Below are 22,775 nucleotides of genomic sequence, written 5' to 3' on the forward strand. Positions count from 1 at the left end.
CACAGACCAGTTATGCCCGCTCACCATCTGACAGGCGAAATGTCTTATCAATTACCTCCAAGTGACTGGCGCCTCCCGAACAGACACCCCCATTACATAAGGCTGTCTTCTGGGCTGTAAACTTTCTGAAGCAGGTCTCCTGGGGAACCGCATCCCCAGCTCTGCAGAGCCGAGCCAGCCAGCGTAGCCGTAGCCGTAGCGCCTTCCTACTGGTGGTGATGGCAAAAAAGCGGGTGAGTTAGTTTTTCAGCTTGAGAGCCACGTGCCCCACTTGGATCTCAAAGGGACAGGCATTGGCATCTCAGCTCTGGCAATCTGGTCACCAAGAACCAGCGGGCACATTATCGAATCTCTTTGGGTCCCTGTTTTCAAATGAAGACAACAATATTTACCTCCTGGAGCTGTAAAGTGAAATAACATATAAACCCTCAAAAAGCTTCTGAGATGTGAGAGGCACAATAGTTGTTTATCATCTCAAAACACTGTTTTGGGGGGGGGGCTGGAGCCATAACACAGTAGATATGGTGTTTGCTTTGCTTTGTATACGGCCAACCCAAGTTCAAGCCCTGACACTCGACAGGAGTAATTCCTTAGTGCAGAGCCAGGAGTAATCTTTGAGTGTCCCTGGGTGTGCCCCCCCCCAAAGTATTCTGTTTTTTTTGTTTTGTTTTGTTTTGGGGTCGCATCCAGTGGTCTTCAGGGGTTACTCCTGGCTCTACGCTCAGAAATCATTCCTGGTAGGCTTGGGGGGGCATATGGGATGCCAGGAATCAAACCCTAGTTGGTCCTGGGTCTGCCAGGTGCAAAGCAAATGCCCTACCCCTGTGCTATTGTGCTGACCCCTTGTTTTGTTCTTTTGGACCACTCTGAACTATATTCAAAGCTTACTCCAGGCTCTGAGTTCAGGAGGGATCACACCTGGTGAGGCTTGGGGGCCCACATGGGATGCCTTGTCTTGCTATCTCTCTGGCCCTCCAAATAGTGTTAAATACCCTCTAAATCTAGATAGGGTTTCAAATTCTCCTACGCAATAGACACAAGCCAAATTATAAGGAAACTACAGCTTTTGGTGTAAATATTTTTGTTTTTTGGGGGGGGGGTCACACCTGGCAGCTCTTAGGGGCTACTCCTGGCTCTACGCTCAGAAATCGCCCCAGGCAGGCTCGGGGAATCATATGGGATGCCAGGATTCAAACCACCATCTTTCCGCATGCAAGGCAAACGCCATTCTGCTGTGCTATCTTTCCACCCGCCCTTTGGTGTAATTTCTCTAGCAGCTTCTACTTATACTTGACAGGACCTCTAATATTTTTCATGGACTGCCCTGTGTATGCCACTAACCTAGGTAGACACAGAAAAGGTACCCATTCGGAGGGCTATGAAGCAAAATCATTTTTAGGAAGGTCATTTTTTTTTTAGTTTTTTTTTTTTGGGGGGGCCACACCCGGCGGTGCTCAGGGGTTACTCCTGGCAGGCTCGGGGGACCATATGGGACACCGGGATTCGAACCAACCACCTTTGGTCGTGGATCGGCTGCTTGCAAGGCAAACGCCGCTGTGCTATCTCTCCGGGCCCAGAAAGGTCATTTATATTGAAACTTATTTAGTAAGATGTGAGGGGATGAAGGAGAAGTATACATTGAGAGAGAATACAGCATCTTTAAAGTTGTATTAAACAGGGGTTATAGGGGGGCCAGAGAGATAGCATGGAGGTAAATGGAGGTAAGGCATTTGCCTTGCATGCAGAAGGACAGTGGTTTGAATCCCGGCATCCAATATGGTCCCCTGAGCCTGCCAGGAGCGATTTCTGAGCATAGAGCCAGGAGTAACCCCTGAGTGCTGAGTAAACCCTGAGTGCTGCTAGGTGTCACCCAAAACAAAAAAACAACATACACACACACACACACACACACACACACACACACACACAGTGAAATAAGGGCCAGAGATATAGCATGGAGGTAAGGCATTTACCTTACATGCAGAAGGTCGGTGGTTCGAATTCCGGCATCCTATATGCCCGAGCCTGCCTGAAGCAATTTCTGAGCATAGAGCCAGGAGTAACCCCTGAGCACTGCCGGGTGTGACCCAAAATCCGAAGGAAAAAAAAAGTGAAGGTAAAGATAAGGACATATAAAAAAGTGTTGAATGTTTCTGTTTATTTTCAGAGGTAGTTTCTACCCCCTAAAGGTCAGGTAGGGCAATATGAATAATGGAAAGCATGTTTCAAGCTGTATATGAAAAAAATAAAGCATTGTGAATGAATATTTGGGTCAGGAGATATTTGGGGGGGGGTTGAAGGTAAATCATGAAAACCCAGTGTGGACAGATTGAATCATATTGTTGAGGGTCTGTATACTTGAGAGGAAGGATTGGGGGGGGAGAGGAGGAGGAGAAAGAAGTGGAGGAGAAGGAAGTGGAGGAGAAGGAGGAGGAAGAAGAAGAAGAAGGAGGAGGAGGAGGAGGAGGAAGAAGAAGAAGAAGAAGAAGAAGAAGAAGAAGAAGAAGAAGAAGAAGAAGAAGAAGAAGAGAAGAAGAAGAAGAAGAAGAAGAAGAAGAAGAAGAAGAAGAAGAAGAAGAAGAAGAAGAAGAAGAAGAAGAAGAAGAAGAAGAAGAAGAAGAAGAAGAAGAAGAAGAAGAAGGTGATCTTTTCTTCTTTCTTCTTTCTTCTTCTTGTCTCAGTGGTACAGGAGAAAGGAGATGTGATTAGAAATCTGAGGAACCTCGGGTGAGAAAAACAGAGGTGGGCTGGAGAGATAGTACAATGGGTAGGGCGCTTGCCTTGCATGCAGCCTACCCTAGTTTGATCCCCAGAACCCCACGTGTTGCTCTGAGCACCTCCAGGAGTAATTCAAGTTTTTTTCTTTTCGATTTTTGGGTTACACCCAACTGTACTCAGAGATTAATTCTGGCTCTTCACTCCTGGCAGGCTCTGGGGACCACATATGATGCTGGGAATTGAACCCAGGTCGCAGTGTGCAAGGCAAATGCCCTAACCACTTTACTCTCACTCTGTCCTCTCTGGGAGTAATGCTTTGTTGTTTTGTTATTGTTTTGGACTTTGGGCCACATCCAGTGTCGTTCAGGATTACTCCTGGCTCTGTGCCTATCAGAAATCACTCGTGGGCAGGCTTCAAGGACCATATGGGATGCCAAGGACCGAACCCGGGTCAGCTGTGTTGCAAGGCAAATGCCCTACCTGCTGTGCTATCATTGTTCAGGTCCCTCTGGGAGTACTTCTTGAACACAGCCAGGAGTAAACAAACATAGATATTATATACCTATATTATATACTTATATATCTATATATAGATATGTATAGCTATATATACCTATGACATATATTATTTAAGAACAAGGATTGGAATTTTGGAATCCAAAAAGAATACCTAATTAATTTCAGTTGAAAAGAACATGATTAAAGGATTTATCTAGAGAGAAATATATATTGTAGGATAATATTCTTGTAGGAGGAGATGGAGCAGTGGGGAGTTGGTGGGGAGGAACAACTAGAGAGGGGCCAGAGTGATAGTGCAGTGGTAGGGTGTTTGCCTTGCACACGGCTGACCAGGACGGACCTCAGTTTGATCCCCAGTGTCCCATATAGTCCCCAAAGCCAGGAGCAATTTCTGAGCGTACAGCCAGGAGTAACTCCTGAATGTCACTGGGTGTGGCCCAAAAACTAACAAAAAAAAAGTGGGGAGGGGCCAGAGCAATAGCACAGTGGTAGGGCGTTTGCCTTGCACACAACCAAAACCAGGAGCTATTTCTGAGCACAGAGCTAGGAATAACCCCTGAGCGCCACTGTGTGTGACCCTCCCTCCCAAATAAATTAAAATATGCTTTAAAAAATAATGGCATTAGGGGCCAGAGAGATAGCACAGTGGCAGGGCATTTGCCTTGCACGCAGCCGACTCAGGACAGATGATGGTTTGAATCCCGGCACCCCATATGGTCCCCTGAGCCTGCCAGGAGCCATTTCTCATCGCAGAGACTGGGAGTTGGGGTCTTCAAACTACGGCCCGCGGGCCACATATTGTATTTATTCCCATTTTGTTTCTTCACTTCTAAATAAGATATATGCAGTGTGCATAGAAATGTGTTCATAATTTTTGTTTTTACTATAATCTGGCCCTCCAACAGTCTGAAGGACAGTGAACTGGCCCCCTGTTTAAAAAGTTTGAAGGCTGGAGTAACTCCTGAGCACTGCCGGGTGTGACCCAAAAACCAAAGAAAGGGGGCCAGAGTGATAGCACAGCGGTAAGGCATTTGCCTTGCATGCGGCAAACACAGGACAGAGACTGGTTCAAATCCCAGCATCCCATATGGTCCCGAGCCTGCCAGGAGTGACTTCTGAGTGCAGAGTCAGAAGGAACCCCTGAGCGCTGCCGGTTATGACACCCTCCCCAAATGGTATTATGAACAGCCTTGTAAACCACAGTGTTTAAAGTTATTTAAAAATAAATAAAAACGTGAGGGCCGGAGAGATAGCATGGAGGTATTTGCCTTGCATGCAGAAGGACGGTGGTTTGAATCCTGGCATCCCATATGGTCCCCCAAGCCTGCCAGAAGCGATTTTTTTTTTTTGATTTTTGGGCCACACCCGGTAATGCTCAGGGGTTACTCCTGGCTATGTGCTCAGAAGTTGCTCCTGGCTTGGGGGACCATATGGGACACCGGGGGATCGAACCACGGTCCGTCCAAGGCTAGCGCAGGCAAGGCAGGCACCTTACCTTTAGCGCCACCGCCCGGCCCCCAGAAGCGATTTTTTAGCATAGAGCCAGGAGTGACCCCTGAGCGTCAACCGGTGTGGCTCAAAAACAAAAAAAATGAGGGGCTGGAGCAGCGGTGCAAGTGGTAGCGCATTTGCCTTGCACGTGGTAACCTATGAAGGACTGCAGTTGGACCCCGGCACCCCTTATGGTCCCCAAGCTAGGAGTGATTTCTGAGCGCATAGTCAGGAATAACCCCTGAGCTTCACCGGGTGTGGCCCAAAAAACAAAAAAAAATAAAAAAATGAGAGACCAGAGTGCAGCCTTGCTTGTAGTCAGCTTCATGTTTGATCACTGGTCTCCTGAGCACCACTAGGGAGTGACACTTGAGGCCAGAGCAGGAGTAAACCTTGAGCACAAGCCAGTGTGGCAAAAAAAAAAAAAAAAAAGAAGACAAAAACGAAGGGGCCTTAGAGAACGGTAGGGCACATACCTTACACACAAATGACCCTGGATTTAATCCTTGTACCCTCATATCTTGTACCCAGAGAAGCTCCAGAGTGATTACTGAGCAGAGCCAGCTGTAAACACTGAGCACAGCTGGGTGTGGCCACAAAACAAAACAAAGCCAAATAGAGGCTGGAGAGATGGGGGGAGAAAAGCCTTTGCAGCTCTCCCGGGTAAAATCCTAAGCACCACATATGGTCCCCACTTTCCTTTTGCAAGGAGTGATCCCTGAGCACAGCCACATAGAGCCAAAAGATCAACAGAAAGCAAAACAAAATAAAAATCAACAACAAAATAAAATGGAGAGGTCTACAGTGTGTGTGTGTGTGTGTGTGTGTGTGTGTGTGTGTGTGTGTGTGTGTGTGTGTGTGTGTGTGAAATTCAGCTTGAGAATACAGTATCCAAATAAGGTTGACCTTCAGTAATTGGGAGAAATTGCCTCCAGGGAGAGGGTGTGGAGGTGAAGAAACAGATCTGGGAGATGGACCTCAGAAACTAGAGGATGAGCTCATTCCAGGGGGGAAATTTGCAAATGAAGACTGAGCTGAAAATCTGAAGAGTAACAGGTTAGGGAAGACCTAAAAGCTAATTGGAGAACTACTGTATGCCTGGTGAATGAAGTAAAGCAAACCATCAAACAGGGGTCAGAGTGATGGCGCAAGCAGTAGGGTGTTTGCCTCGCACATGCTAACCTAGGATGGACCCCGGTTTGATCCTCCTCCGGTGTCCCATTTGGTCCCCCGAGCCAGGGACGATTTTTTCTTTTTCTTTTTGGGTCACACCCAGCAGCGCTCAGGGGTTACGCCTGGCTCTACACTCAGAAATCGCTTCTGGCAGGCTCAGGGGAACATATGGGATGCCAGGATTCGAACCACCGTCCTTCTGAATGCAAGGCAAACTCCCTACCTCCATGCTATCTCTCCGGCCCCATCAGGAATGATTTCTGAGAGCATAGCCAGGAGTAACTCCTGAGCGTCACCGGGTGAGGCCCAAAAAAACAAAAACAAAGAAAACAAGTGAAGATGACTTGGTGTATAAAGTGTGTGTTAAAGTGGGGTGAGTGGGAAGGACAATCCAGAAAAACTTCCCAGGCTTCTCAATCCAGGTTAATTATGCTATTAGGAGAGGGGAAAAAATAAAGTACTTCTGGGATCAGAGAGATAGCACAGCAGAATAGCTTTGCATGCCACAGACCTGGGTTCTATCACCAGCGTTCCATATGGTCCTCTGGCCCCGCCAGGAGTAATCCATGAGCACTGCCAGGTGTAGCCCCAAAGCATACTACTGTAAAGTGTAGATTGTAGAAAGTACTTCACAGCTTTCTGCTGAGGATTGAATATCCATATCTTGAGTCCATGGAACTATGTCTATCACCCAACACTATGCCTTTTTGCTTGTTTATTTTTACTTTTTGTTTTGTTTTTGGGGGTGCACATCTGGCGGTGCTCAGGGGCTACTCCTGGCTCTGCTCAGAAATTGCTTCTGACAGGCTCAGGAGACTATATGGGATGCTGGGGATCGGACCCAGGTCCATCCTGGGCTGGCCACCTGCAAGGCAAACGCCCTACCTCTGAGCTCTCTCTCCAGCCCCTCCTTTTTGCTTTTTTTTTTTTTAATAAAAATTTTGGATTCATGGGGATGGAATGATAGCATAGTGGATAGGTCACTTGCCTTGCACAAGGCCTACCTGGTTCAATCCCAACACCACACAGAGTTCTCTAAGCCCTGCCAAAGTTAATTCCTGAGTGCAGAGCCAGAAAAGGCCCTGACTGAACACTGTCAGGGATACCCCCCTCAAAAAAAAAAAAACCAAACTAGAGCCAACTAAGACCAATGATGCTACAGCCCTAGAGATGCCTTCTAAGGACTCAGGGGCCAGTGTGATAGTACAGCAGGTAGGGTGTTTGCCTTGCACACACACTTAAACCCAACCAGGGTTCAATCCCTATCATCCCATATGGCCCCCCACCGAGAACTGTCAGAAATGATTCCTGAACATAGAGCCAGAGTATCTCCAGAGCATTGTTAAATGTGTCCCTTTCCTTCCAAATTCTCAAGAGTTCACAATTTTGGGTTTGAACCCAAACTTTGGGCAAGTTTCTCTACCTCTTATTGGACTTTCTGATCTGATTAGGGATGGTTCTACAAGGAGGAAGTGAAAGCATTTGGAGGGGCCTGGAGAGATAGTACAGCGGCGTTTGCCTTGCAAGCAGCCCATCCAGGACCAAAGGTGGTTGGTTCGAATCCCGGTGTCCCATATGGTCCCCCGTGCCTGCCAGGAGCTATTTCTGAGCAGACAGCCAGGAGTAACCCCTGAGAACCGCCGGGTGTGACCCAAAAACCAAAAAAAAAAAAAAAAAAGAAAGCATTTGGAATGGATGACATTCCAGTACCCTCTTCTCACCCTACACCAGAAAACTTAAGAGTGAACATGGGGGCCTGGAGAGATAGCACAGTGGCATTTGCCTTGCAAGCAGCCGATCCAGGATCAATGGTGGTTGGTTCGAATCCCGGTGTCCCATATGGTCCCCCGTGCCTGCCAGGAGCTATTTCTGAGCAGACAGCCAGGAGTAACCCCTGAGCACCGCTGGGTGTGGCCCAAAAACCAAAAAAAAAAAAAAAAAAAGAGTGAACATGTGGGCCGGAGAGATAGCATGGAGATAGGGTGTTTGCCTTGCATGCAGAAGGACAGTGATTCCAATCCTGGCATCTCATATGGTCCCGGGAGCCTTCCAGGAGCGATTTCTGAGCGTAAAGCCAGGAGTAACTCCTGAACGCTGCTGGGTGTGACCCAAAACAAAATAAAAACAAGAGTGAACATGGAAGAGAGGGCGGAGAGATGTCATGGAGGTAGGGCATTTGCCTTGCATGCAGATGGACAGTGGATCGAATCCTAGCATCCCATATGGTCCCCCCCAAGCCTGCCAGAAGGAACCTGAGTGCTGCCAGGTGTGAACCGAAAACTAAAATCCAAAACAAAACAAAACAAAAAAAGTAAACATCACCTACTTGGTTTGGGGATTGTGAGTCAATTAGCATTTGCAGTTATCTTCCCCTTTCATCTTCAAAACAACTTGAGAACCTGGGTACTGTTATCCCTATTTTACACAAGGCGTCTGGACTTATGCCTATGATTTGCCCAGTCGCACAAGTGGCATAGCAAATAACACAAATTTGAAAAATTCTGATTACTGAGAAGTGGATGCCTGAAGGGAGAAAGAACCTGGAAAACTTGTGGATTTAGGGAAGGAAACAGTCACCAACCAAACTCCAGACTCAGTAAGAGATAGCATGGAGGTAAGGCGTTTGCGTTGCATGCAGAAGGATGGTGGTTCGAATCCCGGCATCCCATATGGTCCCACGAGCCTACGGGGGCGATTTCTGAGCGTAGAGCCAGGAGTAGCCCCTGAGTGCTGCTGGGTGTGACCCAAAAACCAAAAAAAAAAAAAAAAAGATGATAATGCAAACGACTGGCTTATATAAAGGAGACGATAATGGAAACGACTGGCTTACACAGTAGGTGGGAGAAATTCATTAAAAAGTTATAAAGCGGGGCCGGAGAGATAGCATGGAGGTAAGGCGTTTGCCTTTCATGCAGAAGGTCATCGGTTCGAATCCCGGCGTCCCATATGGTCCCCCGTGCCTGCCAGGAGCAATTTCTGAGCATGGAGCCAGGAAAAAACCCTGAGCACTGCCGGGTGTGACCCAAAAACCACAAAAACAAACAAACAAAAAACCTTATAAAGCCCTTTCTTCCTTCCTTTCCCCTTCTAACTTCCTCCCTCCTTTCTTTCCTTCCTTCCTTCCCTCCCAAACTTCGGCCCTTCCCTCCCTCCTTCCCTTCCTCTTCCTGTCTCCCTTTCCTTCCTCTCCTTCCTCCTCTTTCTCCCTTCCTACACCTCCTTTCTTTCTTCCTCCCTCCCTCCTTCTTCCACTTTATCCCTCTTTCCTCCCTTCCTTCCATTTCTTCCTTCATTTCCTTCCTCAAAAAAACTTTTAAAAAAACTTTACAAAAGGGGCCGGAGAGATAGTATGGGAGATAAGGCCTTTGCCTCGCATGCAGAAGGTCGGAGGTTCGAATCCCGGCATTCCATATGATCCGGTGGTGGTGGCAACTCTTGCCCAAGACAAGGCTTTGGCAGCGGCCAGGGGGACAGTGGCCACAATGGCCATATTACGGCTCCAACAGCCCCCAAAGTGGTGGCAGCCTCAGCGGCAGCCAGTGCTGTTCATTTGGCGCTGATGCAAACTCCCTACCCCAGCTCCATGTCCAGCAGGAAACGTAAATCTCCCCAGTCTCCGTCAACGCCAAAAAGGCACAAGGAGAAATAGAAATCCGGAAATTTAACTTTTCTAGTTACTGTATTTATTTCTCTTTCTTTACTCTGTTACACCTGTACTCTAAAATGAACAAAATAAATTGTCCATGTATATATTGTATGAGGGAAAGGGAAGAAAAATAAAAAGCACAGCTTACAAAATCAAAAAAAAATCTCAAAAAACTTAAAAAAATCAATAAGAATAAAAACTTAAAGCATGCCAAGTAGCCAAGAATCATGTCAAACAATAAGGCTGTTTTCCCCCCTTCTTCCCCTCCAAACTTCTTGGAGCTTTTTAAATCTCTTAATTTCTTCATTCCCAAGCAGGCATTCTTGGGGACCTCATATTGGTGAGGCCTTCCCGCCACCTTTCCCCAAACCAGTCTGCAAAGAAGCCTGAGCACTAGCCTGCCATCCTCCCAGCAGCCCCGCCCAGGCCGTTGGACGCTCAGCCGGTCTCCGCCCCCACGCGGGGGCGTGGCCAATCGCTCCTCCCCTTGCCCCCGTCGACGTCGCTAACAATAATAGCCTGCGCCCCGCCTACAGATCAACGGCATAATGAACCACCCTGAACTACAATCCCCAGAAGGCTTAGCGCGACCGCTCTCGGCAGTTGAACTACAAATCCCAAGGGACGTCGCGCGACCGCTTCGTCCGCACTGCGCAGACGCAGAAACACCTCTATTTCCGGCGTGGGAACGGGTATTGGGGTCCCTCTGAGTCCATCCAGGACGCCTTGGTTGGTTTACCGGGAAAGACTTCGAGGCTGGGCCAGGTGAGTTCATAAACTCCTAGATTCACCGTCACCTCCTCGGAGTTTAGGCAGATGTCAGTGTCTGCGGAGACTTGGACAAATGCTGCATCATAGAGAGCTCCCATTTGGAAATCTTGACTTTTCCTTGGCACTTTGTAAACTGACAATGGTTTCTCTAGTGATTCTTCTTGATTTCCCCCAAAACTATTTTTGTATTGTAGTTTGCTTTGGAGCCACATCCTGCGAGACCTGGGGATCAAACCCAGGTCGGCCACGTGTGCCTTGCAAGCGTCCTGCCCTCTGTACTAGCTCTCTAACCCCCAAGAAACACACTTTATATGAGAAAAGTCAAGGACCTTTGGTTGACATGTGAGGAAAAGGTTCCAAAATGTTAGCTAAATGATTTGTAGCAAGGTGCTAATAATTGTGATTGCTTGAAGTCTATTTAATGCGTTTATTTCGTTTTGCCAACGCCTTCACTGGTTTGTTGCAGGTTGGGAGAGTGGACATCTGGTTTGCTTCTCAAGTCTGAAGTATCCCAGATGGTGAAGGAATCTATGAATGCCAACAGAAGAGTACCTGTAGGTAGTTTAGGCTACCATGGGCGCTGTTCTCTAGATATATGTATTGAGATTTACAGTTGTCTCTATCACCTAGATGTCTGAGATAACAGTATTAAATAGAAATGCCCAACCTCTAACAATCTAGTGGAAAACTAAAGCGAGATTTTATTTAGAAAAATAAGCAAGATAAGGGGAAACATCACTTTTCACTACATGATACAGATGTTATGACTTTCTTATTATCTTGCCAGAAGTGGTGATGCAATTGATATTTAAAGCTTTTTGCTTCTTTTATTTTTTTAGGCCACATTTGGCTGTACTCAGAGCTCTGCACTCATGGATCACTCCTGACGGGGCTTGGGGGACCATATGAGGCCTAAGAATTAAAATTTGGTGAACTGTGTACAAGGCAAGTACCCTTTCCCTGTACTCACTCTCCAGTCTATGTTTAAGCTTAAAAAAATGTGTGCAAAAAAATATGTGTGCAAACCGTCTGAAGATATAGTATAGAGGTGAGACACTCACTACAAGCAGCTGACAGGGATCAGCTCCTTGGTGCCACATAAGGTTCCCTAAGCTCCACCAGGAGTGATCCCTGAGCATAGATCCATGAGTAAGTCCTAAACATTGCAGGGTGTAGGGGCCGGAGAAATAGCATGGAGGTAAGACGTTTACCTTGCATGCAGAAGGTCGAGAGTTCGAATGCTGGCATTCCATATGGTCCCCTGGGCCTGTCAGTACTGATTTCTGAGCATAGAGCCAGGAGTAACCCCTGAGTGCTGCCGGGTGTGACCCAAAAACAAAACAAAACAAAAACACATTTCAGGGTGTAGCCCTTAATTGTTCTGGTATCACCGAAAAGAAAATGGTACAGTGGTGATGCAGTTGGCACAGGGTAAACAATGTCGTAAAATAGGCATCTGCTGAAGATTTTGAATCCAGGCCTGACTCACGGTTCATTTGCATTCTAGGCACAGCAGCTGCACCAGAAAGATGGGCGAGGAGTCCAATGATGACAAGAAGCCCACGACAAAATTTGAACTGGAACGAGAAACCGAACTGCGCTTTGAGGTGGAAGCGTCGCAGACAGTTCAGTTGGAGCTGCTGGCTGGCATGGCAGAAATCTTTGGCACAGAACTGACCCGGAACAAGAAATTTACTTTTGATGCCGGGGCCAAGGTGGCTGTCTTCACTTGGCATGGCTGTTCCGTGCAGCTCAGCGGCCGCACCGAGGTGGCTTATGTGTCCAAGGATACCCCGATGTTGCTTTATCTCAACACTCACACAGCCCTGGAGCAAATGCGAAGGCAGGCGGAGAAGGAAGAAGAGCGAGGCCCCCGGGTGATGGTTGTGGGCCCCACTGATGTGGGCAAGTCCACCGTGTGTCGTCTGCTGCTCAATTACGCAGTTCGCTTGGGACGCCGACCCACTTACGTGGAGTTGGATGTGGGCCAAGGCTCCGTGTCCATTCCTGGAACCATGGGTGCCCTCTACATTGAGAGGCCTGCGGATGTTGAAGAAGGATTCTCTATCCAAGCCCCTCTGGTGTATCATTTTGGCTCCACCACTCCTGGCACCAATATCAAGCTTTATAATAAGGTTAGAATCCGAACTAAAGGGAGGGAGTGGGGAAGGGCAGCTGTCTGGGGAGGAAGCTGTGCAGGAGTTGATTCGTTCAAACTGGCGGCAACTTTGCTTTTGCTTCTTCCCAGCTGCCTTGTGTGCTTGGACAAGAACTTTCAGATGTGCTAGCCTAGACTGTTAGTCGTTGCTATGGACTTTCTTTCAGCAATTTGTTAAATTTTCCTTCTTAGATCTGAAATAGAAGCCACAAGGAGCGACATAAAATAAGTAGTTGAGGGGTGAGAGAGTTAGTACAGGGGTTTAAGATGCTTGGGTTGGGGGGCCAGAGAGATAACATGGAGGTAAGGCGTTCGAATCCCGGCATCCCATATGGTCACCCGAGCCTGCCAGGAGTGATTTCTGAGCGAAGAGCCAAGAGTAACCCCTGAGCGCTGTCTGAGGTGACCCAAAAAGCAAAACAAAACAAAACAAACAAAAAAAGATGTTGGGTTGGGCCAGAGAGAGAGTACATGGAGCTGTTCGGGCTCTTACCTTTCATGTGGCTGACCTCTGTTTTGTCCTGATATTCCATATGGTCCCTGAGCCTGCCAAGAGTGATTTCTGAGTTCAGAGCCAGAAATAACCCTATTAAGTTATTTTTGGGTGTGACCTAAAAATAACAACAGCAAAAAGATGCTTGGGTTGGGCCAAAGAGATAGTACAGGGGCTGGAGAGATAGCATAGCTAGGGTGTTTGCCTTGCAAGCAGCTGATTTGAACAGATGGTGGCAGCATCCCATATGGTTCCCTGTGCCTGCCAGGAGTGACTTCTGAGCGCATAGCCAGGGGGTAACCTCCCTGGGTGTGACACCCCACCCCCAAAGATAGTACAGCGTGCAGGTTGGACCTTTGCCTTTCATGTGGCTGACCTGGATTCAATCCCCGACTTCCCATATGGCCCCCCAGTACCTACAGGAGTAATTCCTGAATGCAGAGCCAGATGTAGCCCCAAATCAAAAAAAAAAAAAAAAGCTTGGCTTGCTTGTGACCCACCCAGGTTCTGTCCCTGTCTCCACAAGGTCCCTTCTCCAACCTCCAGCTCAGGCCCAAGCTCTCCCTACCACCATCCAACTGAAGTTCAGGGGACAAAAAAAAACCTTGCACTGTTGGGGCCGTCTGTTTTTTTTTTTTTTGTGGGGAGGGGGTTGGTCCACACCAGTGATGCTCCTGGATCACTCCTGGCCATGCATGCACTCAGAAATCGCTTCTGGGGGCCGGAGAGATAGCACAGTGGTGGGGCATTTGCCTTGCAAGCAGCTGACCCAGGACCTAAGGTGGTTCAAATCCCAGCATCTCATATGGTCCCCCATGCCTGCCAGGAGTGATTTCTGAGCAGATAAAGAAGAAGAAATCCCTCCTGGCTTGGGGGATTGAACCTGGGTCCGACCTAGGTCAGCCGCAAGCAAGGCAAACACCCTACCGCTGCGCCAACCCTCCGGGCCCTGGGAAGGGGTCGTCTGTTTTGTGCTTTTTCCCTCACCTCAGTGCTCTTCTCTTGCAGATCACGTCTCGCTTAGCACACGTGTTCAATCAGAGATGTGAGGTGAACCGAAGGGCTTCCGTGAGCGGCTGTGTCATCAACACCTGCGGCTGGGTCAAGGGCTCGGGCTACCATGCCCTGGTGCACGCAGCCTCCGCTTTTGAGGTGGATGTGGTTGTGGTTCTGGATCAAGAGCGACTGTACAACGAATTGAAACGGGACCTGCCCCACTTTGTCCGCACCGTCTTGCTCCCCAAATCCGGGGGTGTCGTGGAGCGCTCCAAGGACTTCCGGAGAGAGTGTAGAGACGAGCGGATCCGCGAGTATTTCTACGGATTCCGGGGCTGTTTCTATCCCCACGCCTTCAACGTCAAGTTCTCCGACGTGAAAATCTACAAAGTGGGGGCGCCCACCATCCCAGACTCCTGCTTGCCGTTGGGCATGTCTCAGGAGGACAATCAGCTCAAGCTCGTGCCAGTCACCCCTGGCCGAGATATGGTACACCACCTTCTGAGTGTGAGCACTGCAGAGGGCACGGAAGAGAACCTTTCCGAGACCAGCGTGGCTGGCTTCATCGTGGTGACCAGTGTAGACCTGGAGCATCAGGTGTTCACGGTCCTCTCTCCAGCCCCCCGCCCCCTGCCCAAGAACTTCCTCCTCATCATGGATATCCGGTTCATGGATCTGAAGTAGAATCCGGAAGGGTGCCCTGCTGCAGAGGTCTTTCTGGCCAGCTTCTAAGCAGGTGGACTAAAGTTCTGAGAAGCTCTTGAGGCCAAGCTTAGCCAGCAAGGCCAAAAGAGCTAAAACATCGTTCCTACCTCTTAAAACAGTGGGCAGTTTCTGCTTTTCTGTTTTGAATCTAAAGGAAAAGCCAAACCATAGAAATAATTGGTGTTCCAGATCCCCCAGGGTGCCACTTTGAACCCTCTGGGGGCTCTGTAAAGAATCATATTTCTTTCACTGTGCTTCTTGCGGGCTACTTTTTATGGTGAATTTTTACCCCTACTGTTTCGTACTATATGCAACTAGTGATCTCGTTCATCCAGGATGAGTGAGTGAGTGTATCAGGAAGAACTTCTTCGAATAATAGTGTTGAAACTTGAAAATAAATATTTTTGCTGTCACAGGATTGGTATAATTTCTTTAAAAAGTAATTTTTATGTGGATGGATTTGTATGTGACTATTGAAATGGTTTTTTGGTATGTGATTAGAAGAGAGGAAAGGTGAGAACCAATGTTGAGTCAAGTATGTGGCTTTGTGGTAGATTCACTTTTCCTCTGCTTTTAGATAGATGCTAAATGTGCTCTTAGTGCTGAGTGGGTTTATCGAAGAATAAAGTTGAAACTTGAAAATAAATATTTTTGCTGTCACAGGGCTTGGTATAATTTCTTTCTTTCTTTCTTTTTTTTTTTTTTTTTTTTGGTTTTTGGGTCACACCCGGCGGTGCTCAGGTGTTACTTCTGGCTGTCTGCTCAGAAATAGCTCCTGGCAGGCACAGGGGACCATATGGGACACCGGGATTCGAACCAACCACCTTAGGTCCTGGATCGACTGCTTGCAAGGCAAACACCGTTGTGCTATCTCTCCGGGCCCTGGTATAATTTCTTAAAAATTAATTTTTTGGGCCCGGAGAGATAGCACAGCGGCGTTTGCCTTGCAAGCAGTCGATCCAGGACCTAAGGTGGTTGGTTCGAATCCCGGTGTCCCATATGGTCCCCCATGCCTGCCAGGAGCTATTTCTGAGCAGACAGCCAGGAGTAACCCCTGAGCACTGCTGGGTATGGCCCAAAAAAAAAAAGAAAAAAAGAAAAAAAATTAATTTTTGAGGTAGGAAAAAAGGAAAAAAATTAATTTTTATGTGGATGGATTTCTTTTTTTTTTTTTTAATGTGGATGAATTTGTATGTGACTATTGAAATGGTTTATTGGGGCCAGAGAGATAGCATGGAGGTAAGGCGTTTGCCTTGCATGCAGAACGTAGGTGGTTCAAAGCCCGGCATCCCATATGGTCCCCCGAGCCTGCCAGGAGCAATTTCTGAGCATAGAGCCAGGAGTAACCCCTGAGCACTGCCGGGTGTGACCCAAAAACCAAAAAAGAAAAAAGAAATGGTTTCTTGGTATGTGATGAAAGGTGAGAACCAATGTTGAGTCAAGTATGTGGCTTTATGGTGGATTCACTTTTCTCCGCTTTTAGATAGATGCTAAATGTGTTCTTAGTGCTGAGTGGATTATGAGGAACTAAAGAGCTAGTGATAAACTTGGGAGGAGATTGCAGATCTAGAGTTTTTCAGGGTTAGCTCCTGTCTCCAGTTGCAGCTGTCTTGATTTCTAATTGGAATCATGGTACCACAGGGTTACATCCTATACCAAATTAAAAGTAAATTGAGCGTTCAGGTGATGTGACTAGGAAAACCTATTTGGTTTTGGTTTTGGGTCATACCTGCTGATACTCTAGGATTACTCCTTATGATGCTCAGGGGACCATATGGGATCTAAGGATCGAACCCAGATTGACTGCAAGCAAGCTCTATCTGCTGCTGTACTTTCTGTCTTGCTCCCAGCTCAGTTTTTTGGATTGCTTCCAAATGACTTGCTGGTTACCCTAGTTTGATCTCCCTTTTTTTATTTTTGGCCACATCCAGTGTCCTCAGGGGTTACTCCTGGCTCTGTGCTCAGAAATCACTCCTAGCAGGCTCGGGACCATATGGGATGGGATGCTGGATATCAAACCCAAAAAGATTCTGGGTTGGCTGCATGCAAGGCGAACACCCTACTTCTGTGCTATTGTTCCAGCCCCCTAGTTTGAACTTCTTAACAAAGCCCTCACATATTTTTTTTTTTCTTTTTATTTTGGATCACACCCGGCAGCGCTCAGGGGTTACTCTTGGCTGTATGCTCAGAAATCGCTCCTGCCAGGCACAGGGGACCATATGGGATGTCGGACTTCGAACCATTGTCCTTCAGGATGCAAGGCAAATGCCCTACCTCCATGCTATCTCTCCGGCCCCCATTTTCTTTTTGTGGTGTTTGGGCCACACCTGGTAGTGCCCAGGCCTTACTCTTAGATTAGTATATTATGTACTCAGGGATCACTCGAGGCTGGGTAGGAGACTGGGTGCCAGGAATCGAACTTAGGTCAGCCATGCACAAGTTAAGTGCCCTACCTGCTATGATATCTCTCCAACTCCCATTCATACACATTTTGATATGATTTGGACTCCTGCTTAGCAGTTCTTATGACTTAATTCTGGATTTGCAGTTAGGAATCATTCCAGGTGAAGCTAGAGGGTCCTGGGGATTGAACATGGGTTGGCCATGTACATGGAAAGTGCATATCTGCTGTTCTATGGTCCCCCGACTTTTTTTTTCCCCACACCTGGTGATTCTCAGGGATTTTTCCCGGAAGAAAATTTTTCTGCACTGGGAATTGCCCTTGGTAGTGCTGGGGGACCACTGGGTAGGCCTTGAGCAAGGCAAAGTCCCTATTCGCTTTACTATCATTCTGGCCCCTTTTGTTTTTGGTCTATTTCAGTGAGCTTGTTTGGAGATTCTAGCAGGGGAGCTCAACTACTCGTATACCCTTGACTGAAGAACGGTCTGTCTGTTCTGGGAAGGCCATTCTCTTAGACCATGTACGCAGCTTCAGGAGAGAGGCACCTGGAGCAGTGAGGGAGGAAGAGGACACCCGCCTAGCTAGCCAGATCAGCCGAATCAACCCTGGCGATCAGTGGTGACATGTTGCAGCCAAATCTTCCTCACATCCTGTTTTTGGCCTATTTGAGCTCTGTGCTCAAAGGTCATTTCTGGTAGTGCTCGGTGGACCAGATGTGATGCCAAATCTTTCCCCCTGTACTCTCCTAATGAAATTAATTTCTCCCACAAATATTTATCAAGTACCCACTATTTGCAGGAATAATTCTGGGTGGGGAACAGATCATTTCCAGGAGCCAGTCCAGGGAGAGAATTCAAGAGGCTGGAATACATGCCAGGTTGAACCCTGGCATCCCAGATGGTCCCCTAGGACCACTAGGTATAATCCCTGAGCACAGAGGCAGGAGTAAACCCTAAGCATAACTGGGTGTGGTTTAAGAAAAAAATACATGGAAAATAGTATGGAGAGTCCTCAGTAAATTTAGTATTGAGCTGCCATATGACCCAACAGTTTTGTTTTTGGGAATCTATCCTCAGGAATTAAAAACATTCGCGAGGATATATGTACACCATTATTCATTGCTTTGATGAGTACAATAACTAAGATGGAATCAACCAACGTAGGTGTCCAACAATAGATGAATGGATTATGAAGATATGGTACATAAACACAATGGAATAACATGCAAGTATAAGGAATGGGGAGATTATGCAACCTGGATGGAGCTGGAAGATATATTGAGTATTGAGTGAAGTAAGAAGAAGAAAGACAAACACAGGATGATCTCACTTATCTTTGTATAGAAAATAGTTGTTTTAGGGGGCTGGAGCGGTGGGACAAGCGGTAGGGTGTTTGCCTTGCACGCAGCCAATCCAGAACAGATGGTGGCTTGAACCCCAGCGTCCCATATGGTCCTTGAGCCTGCCAGGAGTGATTTCTGAGTGCAGAGCCAGGAGTAATCCCCCGAGAACTGCCGGGTGTGACCCAAATGCCCCCCCCCATAGGGGGCCGGAAAGATAGAATGGAGGTAGGTCATTTGCCTTGCATGCAGAAGGATGGTGGTTCGAATCCCAGCATTGCATATGGTCCCCCTAGCCTGCCAGGAGCCATTTCTGAGCATAGAGCGCGGATTAAACCCTGAGCGCTGCCGGGTGTGACACACACACACACAGACACACACACACCACCACACACACACACACCACACACACACACTACACACACACACACACACACACACACAAAGAAAATATAAGCGCTTTCTGAGCATAGAGCTAGGATTAAACCCTGAGCGCTGCCGCACACACATACACACACACACACACACACACACACACACACACACACACACACACACATACACCACCACACACACACATACACACAAAGAAAATATAAGCGATTGGGGCCCGGAGAAATAGCACAGCAGCGTTTGCCTTGCAAGCAGCCGATCCAGGACCAAAGGTGGTTGGTTCGAATCCCGGTGTCCCATATGGTCCCCCGTGCCTGCCAGGAGCTATTTCTGAGCAGACAGCCAGGAGTAACCCCTGAGCACAGCTGGGTGTGACCCAAAAACCAAAAAAAAAAAAAAAATATATATATATATATATATATATATATATATATATATAAAAGCGATTTCTGAGCATAGAGCTAGGATTAAACCCTGAGCGCTGGGGCCAGGAAGGTGGCGCTGGAGGTAAGGTGTCTGCCTTGCAAGTGCTACCATAGGACGGACCTCGGTTCGATCCCCCGGCGTCCCATATGGTCCCCCCAAGCCAGGGGCGATTTCTGAGCGCATAGCCAGGAGTAACCCCTGAGTGTCAAATGGGTGTGTCCCAAAAACAAAAAAAAAAAAAACAAAAAACCCTGAGCGCTGCCGGGTGTGACACACACACACACACACACACACACACACACACACACACACAGAGAAAACATATCTAAGGCCAAAGTGATAGCACAGCAGGTAGCCAACCTGGATTCAATCCTGCCATCCCATATGGTCCCCTAAACACCACCAGGAATAATTCCTGAGCACAGAGCCTAAAATTTAACTATCAATAACTTTGTAAAACACGGTTCTTTAATTTTTTTAAATTATTTTATTTTGGGTCACACCCGGCAGCACTCAGGAGTTACTCTTGGCTCTGTGCTCAGACATCGCTCCTGGCATGCACAGGGCACCATATGAGATGCCAGGATTTGAACAACCATCGGTCCTGGGTCAGCTGCTTACAAGGCAAACGCCCTACCACTGTGCTATCTCTCCGGCCCCATGGTTCTTTTTTTTTTTTGGAAATTGAAGAAATTTTATTCTAGGTATGAGTTAGCTTAAAAAAGATTAAATAGGGCCCGGAGAGATAGTGCAGCGGTGTTTGCCTTGCAAGCAGCCGATCCAGGACCAAAGATGGTTGGTTCGAATCCCGGTGTCCCATATGGTCCCCCGTGCCTGCCAGGAGCTATTTCTGAGCAGACAGCCAGGAGTAACCCCTGAGCACCGCTGGGTGTGGCCCAAAAACCAAAAAAAACAAAAAACAAAAAACAAAAACAAGATTAAATAGGGGCCGGGCGGTGGCGCTAAAGATAAGGTGCCTGCTTTGCCTGCGCTAGCCTTGGACGGACCGCGGTTCGATCCCCCGGTGTCCCATATGGTCCCCCAAGTCAGGAGCAACTTCTGAGCACATAGCCAGGAGTAACCCCTGAGCATTACCGGGTGTGGCCCAAAAATCAAAAAAAAAAAAAAAAAAAAAAAAGATTAAATAGTGGGGCCGGAGAGATAGCATAGAGGTAAGGTGTTTGCCTTGCATACAGAAGGACAGTGGTTCAAATTCCGGCATCCTATATGGTCCCCCGAGCCTGCCAGAAGCGATTTCTGAGTGTAGAGCCAGGAGTAACCCCTGAGTGCTGCCAGGGTGTGACCCAAAACCTCCCCCAAAATAAATAACTGACCATAAAAGCCACAGAAATTTGAAATTGAGTAATATAGGCACTAAGGATGTAACTCAATGATAGAGAATATGCTTCACATTTATGGGATCCTGGGATCCCATATGGGACCACTTCCCACTCATCCTCATGAAATAGAATAGGATACTGTTTTGCAGTGCTAGGTATAAAGACCATGGTTTTTTATGGGGAGAATCAAGACTGCAATTTTTTTTTTTTTTTTTTTTTGGTTTTTGGGCCACACCCGGTAACGCTCAGGGGTTACTCCTGGCTATGTGCTCAGAAGTTGCTCCTGGCTTGGGGGACCATATGGGACACCGGGGGATCAAACCGCGGTCCGTCCAAGGCTAGCGCAGGCAAGGCAGGCACCTTACCTTTAGCGCCACCGCCCGGCCCCAAGACTGCAATTTTTGATCTTTATGTACTTTTATTTTGATTGGGGGGCCCACACCTGGCGGTTACTCCTATCTTTGTACACAGGGATCATTCTTGGCAAATTTGGGGGACCATATGGGATGCTGAAGATTGAACCTGGATTGACTGCATGCAAGGCAAGTGCCCTATCCACTATACTATCTCTTGCCCCCTCACATACTTTTTTTTTTTCCTTTGGTTGGTTGGTTGGTTGGTGTTTTGGTTTTTGGGCTATACCCGGTCCTGGCTTGGGGGACCATATGGGACGCAGGGATCTAACCGAGGTCCGAGGTCAGTCCTGGGTTAGTCGCTTGCAAGGTCCTACCGCTGCCACTATCGCTCTGGCCCCTCACATACTCTTAATATTGTTACTTTCTGTTTAAAAAACTGTTCTATCAGGTCGGAGAGATAGCGTGGAGGTAATGCATTTGCCTTGCATGCAGAAGGTCGGTGGTTCAAATTCCGGCATCCCATATGGTGCCCTGAGCCTGCCAGGAGCGATTTCTGAGTGTAGAGCCAGGAGTAACTCTGGGTGTGACCCCCCCAAAAAAAAAAAAGGAAAGAAACTGTTCTATCCTAGTGCACTGTTGATCAAAATAAGCACTGGGGGTGGGGGGAGTGCAGTGGGGAAGCTGGGAGCAGAAGCAGAAGCATTCTATCTAGGAGGCAGGACCTCTGAGTGACCTATTCTAGAGGCTGGGCAGCGGTGAATGGGGTGGGCCATAAATCATGTCATGATTCAAAACAGAAGGATCCAGACCAACCAGTGTGACCTAGGCCGGAAAGGGAGCAGAAACACTGAAACAATTTGTAGATTAATGTCTATGTGGGACCTACAGAAAATGTATCCACTACGAAGATTTCCAGCAGGAAGACAGGCCTCCCACTAAATCCCCTGTTGAACCCCTTCCGCCTCAAAATACCTCAATGCATTGCCACTAAACAAACAACAGAGAAACTTTATCTTTGTTCTTCTCCCCTTTGTCCCACTACGGTTGCTATATGGCCAGAAATGTTTCTATTTACAGTTCTCTGTACCTTTGCTCTGGACTGAAATTTCAAGTTAATTGCCTCGTTTTGGTCTCTCTTGACTTTAAAGAATGAAATCTTGCTTTCTTGCCTAAAGACGTTTTCACTATGATTAAGGGGATTCTGTTACAACTTTTTCACACATGCAAGGCCACTGTGCTGTATTTCTGATGGAGAAAGGTTACTTTGTTGTAATTTTATTTCCTTTATTGTGCGAAGGGAGATTTTGCCATATCTGTTCAATGCTTACTCCAGACTCTCTGCTCTGGCACAGGGACAATAAGTAGTGCTGGAAATTGAACCTGGGTTTGCTGTGTGAAAATACCTTACCTGCTTCACTATCTCTGGCTGCTAGGAAAGCTACTTTAAACTGAGTAATCAGGAGCCAGAGCGATAGCACAGCAGCAGGATGTTTGCTTTGCACATGTGGTCAACACAGGATTGACCCTGGTTCAATTCCTGACATCTTATAAGGTCCCCTAAACCTGCCAGGAACTATTTCTGAGTGCAGAGCCAGGAGTGACCCCTGAGAGCCGCCGAGTGTGGCCCAAATCCAAAACCAAAACCAAACAAAAAATAAACTGACCAGGAAAGGTGGTGTGAATGCAAACTATTGAGCCAAGACTTGAATGGTGTGGAATGAATGTTGTGGAAAACTTACGGCAAGAGGGGTGGTCTTAGATTGCTCAGCTATAAAACACCTTGGACAGTAGCTTGCAAACATTGGAGATTTCTTAGTTCTAGAGACTAGAGTCAAACCAGGTGTCAGAAT

The 22,775-nt window shown here is 47.4% G+C and overlaps 4 protein-coding genes across 4 annotated transcripts in view; 2 read left to right on the forward strand and 2 right to left on the reverse strand.

Moving 5' to 3' along the window:
• Window positions 1-22,775, reverse strand: part of SSRP1 (structure specific recognition protein 1) — a 1,220,984-nt gene that overhangs the window by 430,417 nt on the left and 767,792 nt on the right. The gene's annotated exons all lie outside the window — the stretch shown is intronic.
• Window positions 1-22,775, reverse strand: part of TIMM10 (translocase of inner mitochondrial membrane 10) — a 322,347-nt gene that overhangs the window by 206,004 nt on the left and 93,568 nt on the right. The gene's annotated exons all lie outside the window — the stretch shown is intronic.
• On the forward strand, window positions 10,223-14,655 carry CLP1 (cleavage factor polyribonucleotide kinase subunit 1). The gene is made up of 3 exons (XM_049779696.1): window positions 10,223-10,312; window positions 11,826-12,453; window positions 13,978-14,655. The coding sequence occupies exons 2-3, from the start codon at window positions 11,848-11,850 to the stop codon at window positions 14,647-14,649; spliced, it is 1,278 nt and encodes a 425-aa protein (XP_049635653.1). The 5' UTR covers window positions 10,223-10,312; window positions 11,826-11,847; the 3' UTR covers window positions 14,650-14,655.
• TMX2 (thioredoxin related transmembrane protein 2) overlaps window positions 12,849-22,775 on the forward strand; it is an 81,091-nt gene continuing 71,164 nt past the window's right edge. The window contains exon 1 of the mRNA XM_049779878.1: window positions 12,849-12,852. The gene's annotated coding sequence lies outside the window, so the exon portion shown is untranslated. The remainder of the gene's footprint in view (window positions 12,853-22,775) is intronic.

Source organism: Suncus etruscus, chromosome 9 (assembly GCF_024139225.1).
Source record: "Suncus etruscus isolate mSunEtr1 chromosome 9, mSunEtr1.pri.cur, whole genome shotgun sequence".
NCBI lineage: Eukaryota > Metazoa > Chordata > Mammalia > Eulipotyphla > Soricidae > Suncus > Suncus etruscus.

What these genes read in the sequence shown, in the direction of transcription:
- CLP1 (XM_049779696.1), top strand. Translation starts at nt 11,848, where the DNA reads ATGGGCGAGGAGTCCAATGATGACAAGAAGCCCACGACAAAATTTGAA. An exon ending in ATATCAAGCTTTATAATAAG is followed by an intron (nt 12,454 to 13,977) that starts GTTAGAATCCGA and finishes CTTCTCTTGCAG; the next exon opens with ATCACGTCTCGCTTAGCACA.